This window comes from Mercurialis annua, linkage group LG6 (assembly GCF_937616625.2).
Source record: "Mercurialis annua linkage group LG6, ddMerAnnu1.2, whole genome shotgun sequence".
Classification (NCBI taxonomy): domain Eukaryota; kingdom Viridiplantae; phylum Streptophyta; class Magnoliopsida; order Malpighiales; family Euphorbiaceae; genus Mercurialis; species Mercurialis annua.
Genome location: NC_065575.1, coordinates 41260044 through 41273454, shown reverse-complemented (window position 1 = coordinate 41273454; position 13411 = coordinate 41260044). Strand labels below are relative to the sequence as shown.

General features: G+C 31.1%; 1 protein-coding gene across 1 annotated transcript; it reads left to right on the top strand.

Moving 5' to 3' along the window:
- The first annotated feature begins 9492 nt into the window (after positions 1 to 9492).
- Positions 9493 to 12643, top strand: LOC126654034 (receptor-like cytosolic serine/threonine-protein kinase RBK2). Its single transcript, XM_050348071.2, has 7 exons — positions 9493 to 10200; positions 10280 to 10531; positions 10628 to 10782; positions 11185 to 11264; positions 11501 to 11636; positions 11726 to 11875; positions 12012 to 12643. The coding sequence occupies exons 1-7, from the start codon at positions 9867 to 9869 to the stop codon at positions 12138 to 12140; spliced, it is 1236 nt and encodes a 411-aa protein (XP_050204028.1). The 5' UTR covers positions 9493 to 9866; the 3' UTR covers positions 12141 to 12643.
- The last annotated feature ends 768 nt before the right edge of the window (positions 12644 to 13411 follow it).

Below are 13411 nucleotides of genomic sequence, written 5' to 3'. Positions count from 1 at the left end.
GCCTTCGCCAGCGACTGGTTAGGCAAGGAAGATAAATACGAGATCGCCCTTCTCTACCAAGGGCGAAAACGAAGCAGCCATCACACTTCCTAAAGTCTACAAAATGATATAACACTTTGAGAGAAGGGGCACAGCCCCGGAGCCTACATGCCTCCGAAAAGGCAAGCACTACTCTAATCGTACCAGGGTAAAGTTGCCCCAGAGCAACCTTTAAATCCCTACACACTTCTACTAAAAATGAATCTAAAGGAAACCTAAGACCAGCAGCAAATTGCTCTTCGAAGAGAACCGCCCTACAAGAAGACCCTGGAGAATCGGACGCAGCCATATCGGCACTGGGTAATATCACCCTATAATCAAAAGGAAAGCTATACTTAAAATAGATATCTAAGACTTCATCCCTACGAAGCTTTGATCGGGTAAAAGCCATAGCAGCGCATGCATCTTCCACTCGACTAAGAGGCATCCTAGAACAGGAAATCACAAACATAAACACAAAATAAGGATCAAACAAAAAATATATTGAAGAACACGTTGAAGAACACATCGAAGAACACCAAGTACAGAAGGAATTTCCAGAATATAAATCATGGAGAATATACAAAGAAGAAAGCCATATTAACATCCAAACGACGAAAGAAAACATACCTGAAAAATCTGGAGAAAACAAGTCACGAAGAATCAAATAATCAAACGAAGAACGAAAAGGAAATAGCTACAAGAAATGAGAGTAAATTCGAAAAGCAAAGTAAGAGGGAAAAGAAGAAATGCGAAGAGATTAAATACAAAACGCTTTTGAATCATTAACCGTTGAATCATTAAATGCCGACACGTGGCAACACAGAATCTTACTAAAGAAGAAACGTCACCCACAAACATATGAAACGACTCGCCCGGAATATAAAACGACTCGCCCGTATAAAAGAACTCAGCTCCAAAAGAGCTAAAATCCACTAAGGCATAAATGCCAAACTACTTCAGCTCACTTGCGGGGGGGCTAATGATGGATACCGAATCCTATTGTAAATATAATGGAGCCGAGTCGCAGGAGATCCACTCTCAGACGATACCGGACTCCCCCCGAAGACCGAAAGATATGAAGGAGATACCGAATCTCTAAGATTCGGTAACACGCTAATAAAGACCGAATCCCATATGATCCGCCAAGAGCGCGTCAGGTCCGGGATTCGGGTAAACGACTAAGTATGGAAATATTGTCCTATTCGGACACAAACACTACATATGGAAAGATAAGCTCTACTTTAGGAAGATAAGACTATTTAGGAAGACGTTCCTAAATAGGACTCTTATCAGATTAAGGTAGATCCCGACAAATCAGGAGAATATCTACGATACGGCCGAATCCCTACAAAGTAGGATTCACCTGCCTAATACAACTCTACTAGGTATATTCGACTACTATAAAAGGAGCACGAGGTATGCCTAGAATCAAATTACATTCATATACTCAAAACGCTGCTCAAAGCTCTAGACTGACTTTAGCATCGGAGAGTTAATCGGACAACCACCGTCCGGTTAGCTTCTACCCTGTTTTGCAGGTTCACTCACCGGTTCAGAAGGCAGACTCCATCAAGTAGTTTCAAAATATGGGAAAATAAAAAAATTATAAACAAAGAATGACCGATTTAATATAAAAAAGGCTTAATGCCTCAAAAAAAATCCCGACCTTTCGTTCCCTTTTCAATGCTACCCTGACGTTGAAAATTTGTCAATTTTACCCTAATTTGCATTTTTTTTATTTCAATTGTACCGTAAAGCATAAAATTGCCTTTTTTTTATTTAACAAAAGTTCAAAAAAGTTCTTTTAAAAATGATCAATTTAATATAAAAAGTTAATCTTATGAAAAAGGGTCAATTTAGAGAATTTTTTTGAACTTTTGTCAAATAAAAAAAGTTCAATTTTATGCTTCAGAGTACAATTGAATGAAAAAAAATGCAAAATATAGTGAAATTGACTGATTTGCAACATCAGAGTAGGATTAAAAAGGAGGTGAAAGGTCGGGGATGTCACGACCCAAATTATTGAGCCGAGACCGGCGCTAGGGAATGGGAGTGGTAGCTCCGAAACCCGTAGCAAGCCTAAAACCACTAATAATTTTTCGCAAATAAAAATATAATACATAATATGTATTAAAACATTTCCAGGAAAACCCTTTCGGATAATGCACTTATAGATATTAAAATATCATATTAAAGTTTACAATATAAAAATATTGTTTGAAGTCAAAATGTTTATCTAGCACTGACACCTACTGACTACTGCAGCTTTAAGAACTCATACTTGTGCAAGTCCAATGACTTCTGGCACAATGGAGATGATTTGTCTGATCCGACTTCTAATACCTGCAAACATCAGAATGAGGGGTCAGTATTTGGAAAAATACTGAGTGAGTATGCAACTTATTATCGGTATTATCAAAATACACATCGCATACTCAAACTTATATATATCTATCTCGATATGATATAAAAATAACATAATATTCATAAATAGCAGATCCGACTGAAACCCTAATCTTAAACTCTGAACTTATCTTATTCCGAATATTCGAATCAAACTGATCCAAATGGTCCGACCCGGGAGTGTTCACACTCAACCACGTCAGCCGCGACCAATCTCTTAATCTCAAAGTGTGAGTCCAACTCACTGGTGGGTCCAACCCACTAGATACGGGGCTCAGGTTACACCGTAACCGAGTTCTCACTCGTATCACATTCATATCGTATGCGCATTTCATAATCTCATAGACAATCTAGACACGCTAGACTGACTCAAATACTGGTGATCACACAGCCTATTGACACCCAATAGGTAGTTGGTTTCTTCGGATCGCGCACTAGATATTCATATTCAGAACAATGAATATAACAACATTCATATAATCAAATTCACCGAACATAACATCGTATACGAACAAATCATATAAATGCGATGTATTGATAATAATATTCATAATATATGAAAATAACTTTAATAATAATAATAATACGCGAAAGTAAATTGCCACTCACTGTGACCGCTACTCCTTATATCCGAACGTAAGCTCCAGGAGACTGGTCCGTCAATCCTCGTTGAGCTTCTTGGTTCGTCACACTCGTAGCTCGATAGTCCGTCACATCTATCATAGGATTCTATCGTTAAAACATATACTTAGAGAATCTTATTCTTAAAAATTGCACTAGATACCTAACACGACAAAAGCACGAAACATAATTGTGGTGCTCCAAACGTATCCTTCTCTATAGATCTCTATTCATATCTTGATTACTCATCATGCTAATGTTCATTGTTATAATGTCTTATTAATATTCATTTTAAGACATTTGTTAGAGTTCTACACCCGTATCATGCCATCGGAAGCCAATTTCCGCTCCCGGAAGTTTCCCGGAGGTCACGATCGAAGTAGGGCACGTCGTGCTAGCTTGGAACGTCGTGCCCCTCATTTTTCATGAAGGGTGCACGTCGTGCACCCCTAGTGGTGCACGTCGTGCACCCTTGTGGTGCACGTCGTGCCCACGACGTTTTTGACGTCTCTGGACCATTTCCGATGCTCCAAAACCCTCAAAATTCATCCTAACTCATACCCAAATCATCTTAACACAAAATCCATCAAGAATCGTCACAAAAACAATGAGAATCGACATGATTTAAGTGTTTCGATGCAAACGTAACATTTTTACTTAAAACAGTCCTCTAAACCTCGATTTCAGTAACCAAAACAACAATATTACCTTGATTTGAAGCTTGAGTATGATAGAGGATTGAATTCCGAACAAATCGATATAAAGAACGTGCAATTCCGTCGAGGAACGAAGAAACGGCATCGAACCGAAGTTGATCGTCGATTTTTCCTTCACTGATGCTATCTCCTTCTGCTCCTTTTCCTTTCTCTGGAATCATCTGATTCCTTTCTGTTATATATATAGGTTGGCTAATTGTCCATTTTGATCCTTCATTTCTTGAACTCAAACCATTTCTCTTTTAAACTTTCTAATTTAACCAAACGATTAAATTACTCTTTTAACTCAATTACTAACGTATTATTTATATTCAAATAAATAATACTAACACAAGGTTATTACTTTTCATCAATAATATTCTAATTGCTATTCTCGATATTTAATTGGCTAATTTGCACTTTGATCCTTTAACTTTTCAAAAGTTGCAATTTAGCCCAAAACGCATCCGCGTCCAAATTTTAAAAGGTCTCCGATTGACCCGAGACTTTTACCACATATACTATGAAACATTTCGCGGACCTTGGCGAAATAATTTCCATTTTAAGTCGTAGTGGCTAAATTACTATTTTAGTCCCTGTACCTTATTTCGAACTTTTCTTGACATTTCTCCTGCTAATTCCAATTCTAACTTTAGAATTGAAATATAATATTAAATTCCGCATAATTACTTTCCCAAAACCGCCCTACTAAAAGCTTATTCACTTTAATTTTTTGAAAATTATTTCCAATATCGCCACCCTGACGAATCAGGACTGAACACATTGTCCAATTAAATACTTAAATATTTTGGGGTATTACAGGGGATTTTTTAAGACATTAGGCCTATAAAAGTGATATTACAACTATTTGACAAATATAGAGACTACAACTATTTCTATCGATGTAAAACTATCTTTATTTTTACTTTTTAATATAATAAAATGTCTAACATTAATTTTCCAGTTTGTTATATATTGGTTTAATAGTGTTAAAACCACTAAGTCTTTTTTTTACTACACTAAATATTTTTTGATTTATTTTGAATTCTATCCAAATATTTTAAAGATTAAAAATTTGTCTAATTTTTGAAAGTTGATATTTTTTAAAGTTAATATAATGTTTATAAATTAATTTGTCTGAATTATATGACATCTCAATTGATAACTTTTCTTCTTTTCATTTTTTTTTAAATTACATACTAATTGTCACGTTAATTATATTAATTTTATTAAATTAGATAAATTTTCAGCGAATTGATCAAATCGAGATAAATTTACATCTTTTAAAAGGTTTGGATAGATTTATAAAAAATATAAAAAATCTTCTTTTTTAACTCTAATATTATTATTTTTATATATTTTTTTGTTGGTATTATCTCATAATTATCAAAAATAATAAAGTCTACACTTATGAAATAAAAAAATTGCATAAAAATGGGTGGCATATTATCGGACTAATTAATCGTAGGGTAAAAAGGGATAAAGATTAACGTGATACAGAAACAAGCCACCAACCCACAAAACAAATTAAAATTGACACTGCTTATATATGAATCAAGCATAGTTAAAAGTGACTTCTAAATTGTATCATACACCTTTTCTTTTGCCAATTATTAAGCTTAAAATACAAGTATGCTAGATGTTTGTATATTCACCAAAACCTTTTGGAAAGATTTTAGAATGTTAATACAAAATTATTTAGACTAAATGATTAAAAAATACCAAACTTTTCATGAAAATTTCACAAAAAGCTAAATTTTTCAATTTTATCAGATTTGTTTTGAAACACAGGAATTCATTTCAATTATGTCCAACTACGCGATTTTGCTTAGTTGTCGTTGATGTGTGGTATTGCCACATCAACTACACGTAGGCGCCACATCAACAAAATCATGTAGTTAGACATTATTGAAATGAAAATTTGCGTTTCAGGACGATACATATAAAAGTAAAAGGTTTGTATTTTTGTGAAATTTTCTTCAAATGTTTAGTCCTTTGTCAATTATTTATATATGACTACTTTAAATAAAAATATGTACTTTTTTACAAATTAATGCATTATAAAGTATGTGTTTGTTATGATAATCTCTTAACTTAAGGTTAAAAGAGTGTTCATAAAAATCATTTTTGTAATTCAAATTCATTGCGTGAGGGTTTTGAACTTTTGATTAGAGCATAATAATTGTACTAATTACATGATGAATAAGCAAGTTTGCATAATAGTTATAATCATGATTCACGAATTTTAAAATATTTTAACTATGTATGTTATTATATTTTTAAAATCATCAATAAATATAATTTTACTTTTGTATTGTTTTATTATATTAAATGGTTCACATTTCATAAAAATTCTTCAAAATAAAATCGAAGAGGGTAAAAAAAGATTAAATGCAAAATATTTTATAAATAAAATTATCAATTAAATAAAATATTGAAAATAAATATTTTATCAATTAAATTAAGATAGAAACAAAATTTAAAATGTTTAGTCTATAATAATTTATAAATAATAAAATAAAGACGAGAGGACATAAATATATTAGTATAAATTGTTTTTATTAATATTAATTTAGTATTTTCATGAAAACTTATTTATCAATTTAATTGAGTAATTTACTAATAACAATAAACGGGAGGATTGTAAAAGTATAATATTAATTCTATTAAAATTGCATAGTTGACAAGTTTATTTAGTAATATATAGATATTATTATCAAATAATTATTTAAAATATAAATCAATATAAATAAAAAACTATTATTTGCATAGTATGAGAGTAAAACTAATTAATTATAGAGATAATAAGGTATAAATTAGCATATACGTTATGGAAAATAAACACAACATGATATAAAATTAAATAAAGAATGAAGATTTGTCCTTTTAAAAAAAATGAAGATTTGTAGATGTAAGCTGAGGAATTCATCATCACTACACAAATTGATTTTTTTCGTTTTATCAAAACACAAATTGATTTAAAGTGGCTAGTTTAATAATTGCAAGCGGCCATCAGTCTTGTGGATGAGGATTAAATTGGCAGCCTCTAAAATAAGTATTATTATGATGGCTGTAGATAAAATTGGCAAAATAATAATAATAATATTGATTGCCTAGTAATCATGAATTACGTGCATATTACAATTTCCGTCTCACAAAAATGTAGTATAAAAGTTAGATTTATTTTTTAAAAAATTAAATAAAATTTAATTTAATAAAATTAGTTACTTTAATTATTATTATTTTGTTTTCTTTGTATAAATATCTTAGATATACATAATATTTTGCTAATCATTAAAAAAACAATTTTTAGAAATGTTAATATAGTAATAATATTTAGATGTATAGTAGTAGTATCATTATAAGTCATAATATTTTTAAAAAATAACCATTATTTTTTGTTAATACTAAGAATAAATTATTGACAAGATAAGTTTAATTAATTTTTTTATTGAATAAACTGATTATTAATTTTGACTAAAAAAAGTATCAATAATTGAAATTTATAAAAAAATGAGTTTTTAACTTAATAAATTAATATTTTTTTTATATATTTTAAAGATGTTAAAAACAGTTTTTTTTTAATATTTTTTAATGGACGGAGTTTATAATTGCAATTATATATTTTCGTAATGACGTTGAGGATTGATAGGATACTTAAGGTGTCGGCAATTACCACATAAGGTTTGTTTAATGATAGTTACTCATTCATTCTCTTTATTCCTATCATTCTTCATACGACTTGGTATTATTTATCTTCAATGAAAATTCGATTTTAAGCTCTTAGAAATATAATAATATCTCCCACACTTGCAATTGTATAATTTTATAGTCAATCTATCATATTAAATCTCAAATTTAAAGTTTGAAATTCTATGTTCATTCTATGATATAGAAACAAATTAGTAGTTTAAATTGTAAATTAATGATATGATAATAATTTATTTATTATGAATAGAGTTAATCTAAATAAAGGTTTCTTTTCTAAAAAAATAAAGGTTTCCATATATAGATAGAATTTGAAAATCTTTTATTTATGAAATTTTAAATAAGAGTTTTTTTTTTTGATAATTTGGGGAGGAGGAGCGCTTGTGGGAGGAATCGAATCCACGACCTAACATGTTTACTACTCAGCGCTTATATTATTTGAGATATAGCTCATTGGTAAATAAGAGTTTTTATATATAAATGCAATTTGAATAAGTTCTTTGATTATAAGTATGAAATACCTTATGTTACATATACCCCTCTATTTCGAATTGATAGACCGTCTTATTATTTTTAACGTTCCAAATAATAGATCACCTTCTAATTTCGATAAATAATTTTAACTTTTAAAGTCGGATTTACCTCATTAAATATATATGCATAATTATTCCGAATAAATTAATTTTTTCACATTCCAAAATAAATAGATGTCATATTCAAATATCAATTTCAAATGCACCAAATGAAAACACTAGCATTAATATATTATTTAGGCACTTTTTCTCTATTCTTCCTAACCTTAATACCCTCTCATTTCTTAGCAGCGTCGCACTCTATCATGAGAGATGATTTTTTGCTATTTTTCAGAATTACCAAATAGCCCTATAATTTTTTTATCCTTCTACAATATTTTTCTCATGTATCTTTAATTATATTTTTATTCTCTTTTTTCTTATGACTTTATCTATCTTATATGAATGTATATTCATCCTATATGGATTATTTCTTTTTCAAATAGAAAATTTTGCAAAATACTTTTTCTTAATTTTTATATAAATTTTTAAATTTTTATAATATGATGTTTTGCTCTCCCTAAGATCTCTTGATGGTTCTTTTTTAAAAGCAGATCTAAATATATATGATCGAAATTTAAACTTTCTTGCATTTTCATTTAAAAAATTACTTTACAAATGTAATCGGTAATACTCATCTCAAGTCCCTCTATTCTATGTTTTTTATTTAATTTCGTCTCTATCCGATTTTTGTCCTTTACTTCATCCTTCTACTGCGAAAATAGCACTAAAAAGTCTCAAATTAAATGGACGGAACTTACCAATTTTGATTAACTGGTGCCTAACCAGGTCCTTAAACACAGAAAAAATGTGTTTTCAAATCCTCCAATGAATCTCCGTTAGAAATTTCGTAAGTTATATGGCATTTGTTTTAGAAGTAACTCGTAATTTTTGGAGCGTGAATCACACGCTCTTAACGAAAGAATTTTAAAAAAATTTACAAGGTTCAAGGATCATAAATAGACAACATCTAATTTAGGGATCGATTTTTCAAAACACATATAGTTTAAAAACCTAATAATAGATTTATCTTTTCGAATTTGATGCAATAGATCGTTTTGGCGGCCCTTTTAGCAGCCAAAATCGCATACTTTCATGTATTTATCTAATATGACATCGTTGTTATATTTAATTTTTTTTTATAATCAATTTAAGATTTTCATAGACGATTTTTCGCTAATGATATTTTTTCTTGGACGTTAAAAAAGCACTACAATTTTTTTATATTGTATTAGGATTTTAAAAGTGCCAGAATTTGAATTTTCTCAATATCTATCATAATCCATGTCAACTAGGAATAAATTTATCATAATTATTTTTTAATATATAGCTTGAATAAATAAATAAAATAATTTGAGCTTAATAGCATGGCGACAAACAAAAATGTGAAAAGATCACGTGCTCCAATGGTTCTCACACACCATCCCAAAACAGAGACCAAAAATAGCCATCTCTGACCAGCTTCCAGCAACCATTAAAATTGAAGCTCAGTTTCGAATGTAATACTATAGATAACACAAATATATTAGCCACTGACTTGCAATAAAATGTATTCAAAAGAATCCAATATTACAAAGAGCAGTGATTTTTTTTTGGAGTAACTGCGAATTTATGTCTACCTATCCTCTGTTTCTGTCTCCTCTGCTTCTCTGCTACGCTGTCTCTCTCTTTTCATTACATAAATAGATTCTCCGTTTTCTTCTTCATTTCTTCAGACAAAGAAAAAACAGAGCAAAGTTTGGTAAAAAAACAATAAAATACCTGGCAACCAAAAACAAACATTTCTCTTGACACTTTCAAAACAACCAAAATAACCAGTTCTGTTGCACAAAAAAAAACCTTAAAAATGGAGAAAAAAACAGACACGAGCTCCCCTGTTGGTGTTCTTGAAGACTACTTCAGAAGTGAAGAATCTGAAAGCTGTTCAGATTCCCAATCTCATAACAATTCTTCAAACCCTGTCTCTCGTTGGCACGGCTTCGTTCAATTACTCAGAACTAAATCAAAAAAGCCATTAGCTTCATTACACCCTCTCAGTGTACTCAAGCTCAGAAAAAGTTCCAGTTTGAGAGAAATGGTACCGAGTTTTTTTCCGGATTCTGATTCTTATAATTTTAATTCTCCACGTCAGAGCTTCACTCTCTCTGAACTACAAGCTGCAACAAATAATTTCAGTCAAGGTGCGTAAATTTTGTAAAGAAATTGTACAGTTTCGCCTTTTTGGATGAAATTGTAAGGATTTGATTGTTTTTTGTGTAGATAATTTGATTGGAAAAGGTGGGTATGCTGAAGTTTATAAAGGGTGTTTAAAAAATGGGAGATTAGTGGCAATTAAGCGGCTGACAAGAGGAACAGTTGATGAGATAATTGGAGATTTTCTGTCTGAAATGGGGATTATGGCTCATGTTAATCATACTAATACAGCTAAATTAATTGGGTATGGAATTGAAGGAGGAATGCATCTTGTTCTTGAATTGTCTCCACATGGAAGCTTAGCTTCTGTACTTTATGGTAACTTCATAATTTCTGTTTTTTTTTTGTTTGAATTCTGAATTGGGATTTTTTTTTTTCGTTTTTGATGGTTTTTATTTTATTTTATTTTGATAGGTTCCAAAGAGACGTTGAAATGGAATCTTAGGTATAAAATTGCTATTGGGACAGCTGAAGGTTTACGTTATCTTCATGAGGATTGCCAGAGAAGAATTATTCATAGAGATATTAAGGCTGCCAATATTTTGCTTACAGAAGATTTTGAGCCTCAGGTATCCTTTAGTCATTCAGGAAAATTACAAAAATAGCATAAAATTGGTCGATTTTTGTTTTTAAAATAATTTTTTTTTAAATACATTTGTGTCTGCTCTATTTTTTCACTTTAAAAAATTTTCCACTTTGTACGTTACGTATTAGAGTTGTACCGGAAATGTACCGACTGTGTATTTTTACGGTATTTGTATATTTTGTAGGTAAAGAAAAACATAAAGAATGAAAAGATTTTTATTTTTAGATTTTTGATGAAACTTTTCGGCTTAAAGCTCATTTATAGAAATTAAGGTTTTTTTAAAAGAATATTTTTGTGATTTCCCTAAATATTAACAAGCATTTTCCTCTTTCAGATTCTGTTTTGTTTCTGACGCATTTTGTTCTGTAATTTTGATTTTCTTCAGATTTGTGATTTTGGGCTTGCAAAGTGGCTGCCAGAGCATTGGACTCACCATATTGTATCAAAATTTGAGGGTACATTTGGGTGAGTAGAGCTTAATCTTACTACTTTTCCGCAATTTCGCCTATGTTGCACAGAAACGGAAACAATCAAACAGGAAATTGGCTAACTATATTTAGCTTATAAATATAAAGTTTAGAGTTTCATAAGTGTTTCGGAAATGAAAAAACTCGACAAGTTTGCGTGTAACATAGCTTTTCGCCATGTTTATACAGTTACAGGTTTCAATAGACTAATTGTTTGAATTGTTATTGTGACAGCTATCTTGCTCCTGAATACTTAATGCATGGAATAGTAGATGAAAAAACTGATGTATTTGCCTTCGGTGTACTACTATTGGAATTAGTCACCGGACGACGAGCGCTTGATTACTCGCAGCTAAGCCTCGTCTTGTGGGTATGTTTTTACGCATCTGTTAGCAGATAATGCATTGAAATTGGATGATAATTACCTGAATTTGAGATTGAATTTCTACTAATTTTCAGGCAAAACCTCTGCTGAAGAAGAACGAGATTAGAGAGCTAGTTGATCCTGCTCTTGGCAATGATTATAATGCTCCAGAAATGCATTTTATGCTCTTGGCTGCTTCTTTGTGTATACAAAGATCTTCATTAAGAAGGCCTCAGATGGCTCAGGTACTCAATTTTGTCAGTACATAATCTTAAGTTCATCGAAAGAAACTTTGCAATTTAAGGTTTTAAATTTGCTACATCATTATAGCATTAGTGTTCATCTACTAAATTTGTTATGGAATTTGGAAATGCACGGCAGGTTGTGCAGATTCTGAACGGGAATCTAAGCTGCTTGAAAACTATGAGGAAGTCGAGAGTTGCATCTTTTTGGAAGGCTTTCCGGGAGGATCTTTTTAAAGCAGGAGGTCATATATCACCAAAGAATTAAATGATATTAGTCGGTCTAAATTAGGTTTTAAAGAGGAAAACCGTCTTATTTACGGTTTCCCAATGTACTCCGGAAACAGGGACGCTGTAACATAAAATGGCTAAACTGAAAACCGTAAAAAGATATAGTAGTATTTTACAAGAATACTTTATAAATAGTGTTCCGGAACTTCAGAAGTGTTTCTAAAAACGTAAGTCGCGTAAAGTTTCCGTATAAGCTTACTAGGGCAGTGTACAACATAGAATCCTTCTTTATATTCTACTTTGTCATACATTATACTGAAGAATCTGAAGGGAACAAAGTATATATTACTAGAAAGCAGAAAAGGCAAAGAAAGGGTTTGCTTGCATGCTTGTGCTCCTTCTCAAGGGACAACCACTTACTGGCTAGCACAATGTGACTGTGATTTGTGAAGATCATCACAATTTGGCATTTTTGGTTTGGAGATGATGTATTTAATGAATGATTATATATCAATTTTGTTACCGAGTTTAATTGTGAAATATCAGTTATTATAAGAGTAGTGGGAAATTTCACAATTATAGGTAGTAAATTATACTGCAATTTTAAGTGAGCAACAGTTGAGAGCTTAGAGTTCAAGTCAAGATAGTGAGTAATGGCTTGATGATTTTGTTTTGCAAGTTTCTCTTTTTATGATACACCGGTTGCCTTTTTGTTAGTGATTTTAAGGATACAAATTTGAAGGTTAACGCTATTGTTTGTGATATAATTAAGGCTTAATTACTTAAAAACACCCCATCTTGTAATTTTTTTTCGTTTATACCCGACCTAGGAAAATTTTCAATTGTACCCTATTTTGAATTTTTCGTTTTCATCTCTACCCTGAAGCATTAAATTAGTTTTTTTTCATCTAAGAAAAAAGTTAAAATAGTCCTTCATTTTTAACCTATATTCTAATTAAACATAAATGTTTAATTTTACAAAAACACCATCTCTTTTAAACAAAATCAACTAATTATAGAAAAATTAAAAAATTCCGACAAAAACATCGTCCGCTGTCGTCCTCCTTCCACAGAAGGAGGAGCCGCGTGTTCCTCCATGGAAGGAGGAACACTGTTCCTCCTTCCATGGAGGAACATAAAGGAGGAGTTGATGCTCCTCCTTTTCCGGAAGGAGGACGGCGGCTCCGGCGAACTCGGGCGGAGGTGTCCAAAAATAAAAAAAATTAATTTTTTTGTTTAAATTTAGTGACAGATCGGAGAAGTATGGTGGTAGATTGAAAAGTTCTTTTAATAGTTTAATTTTTTAAT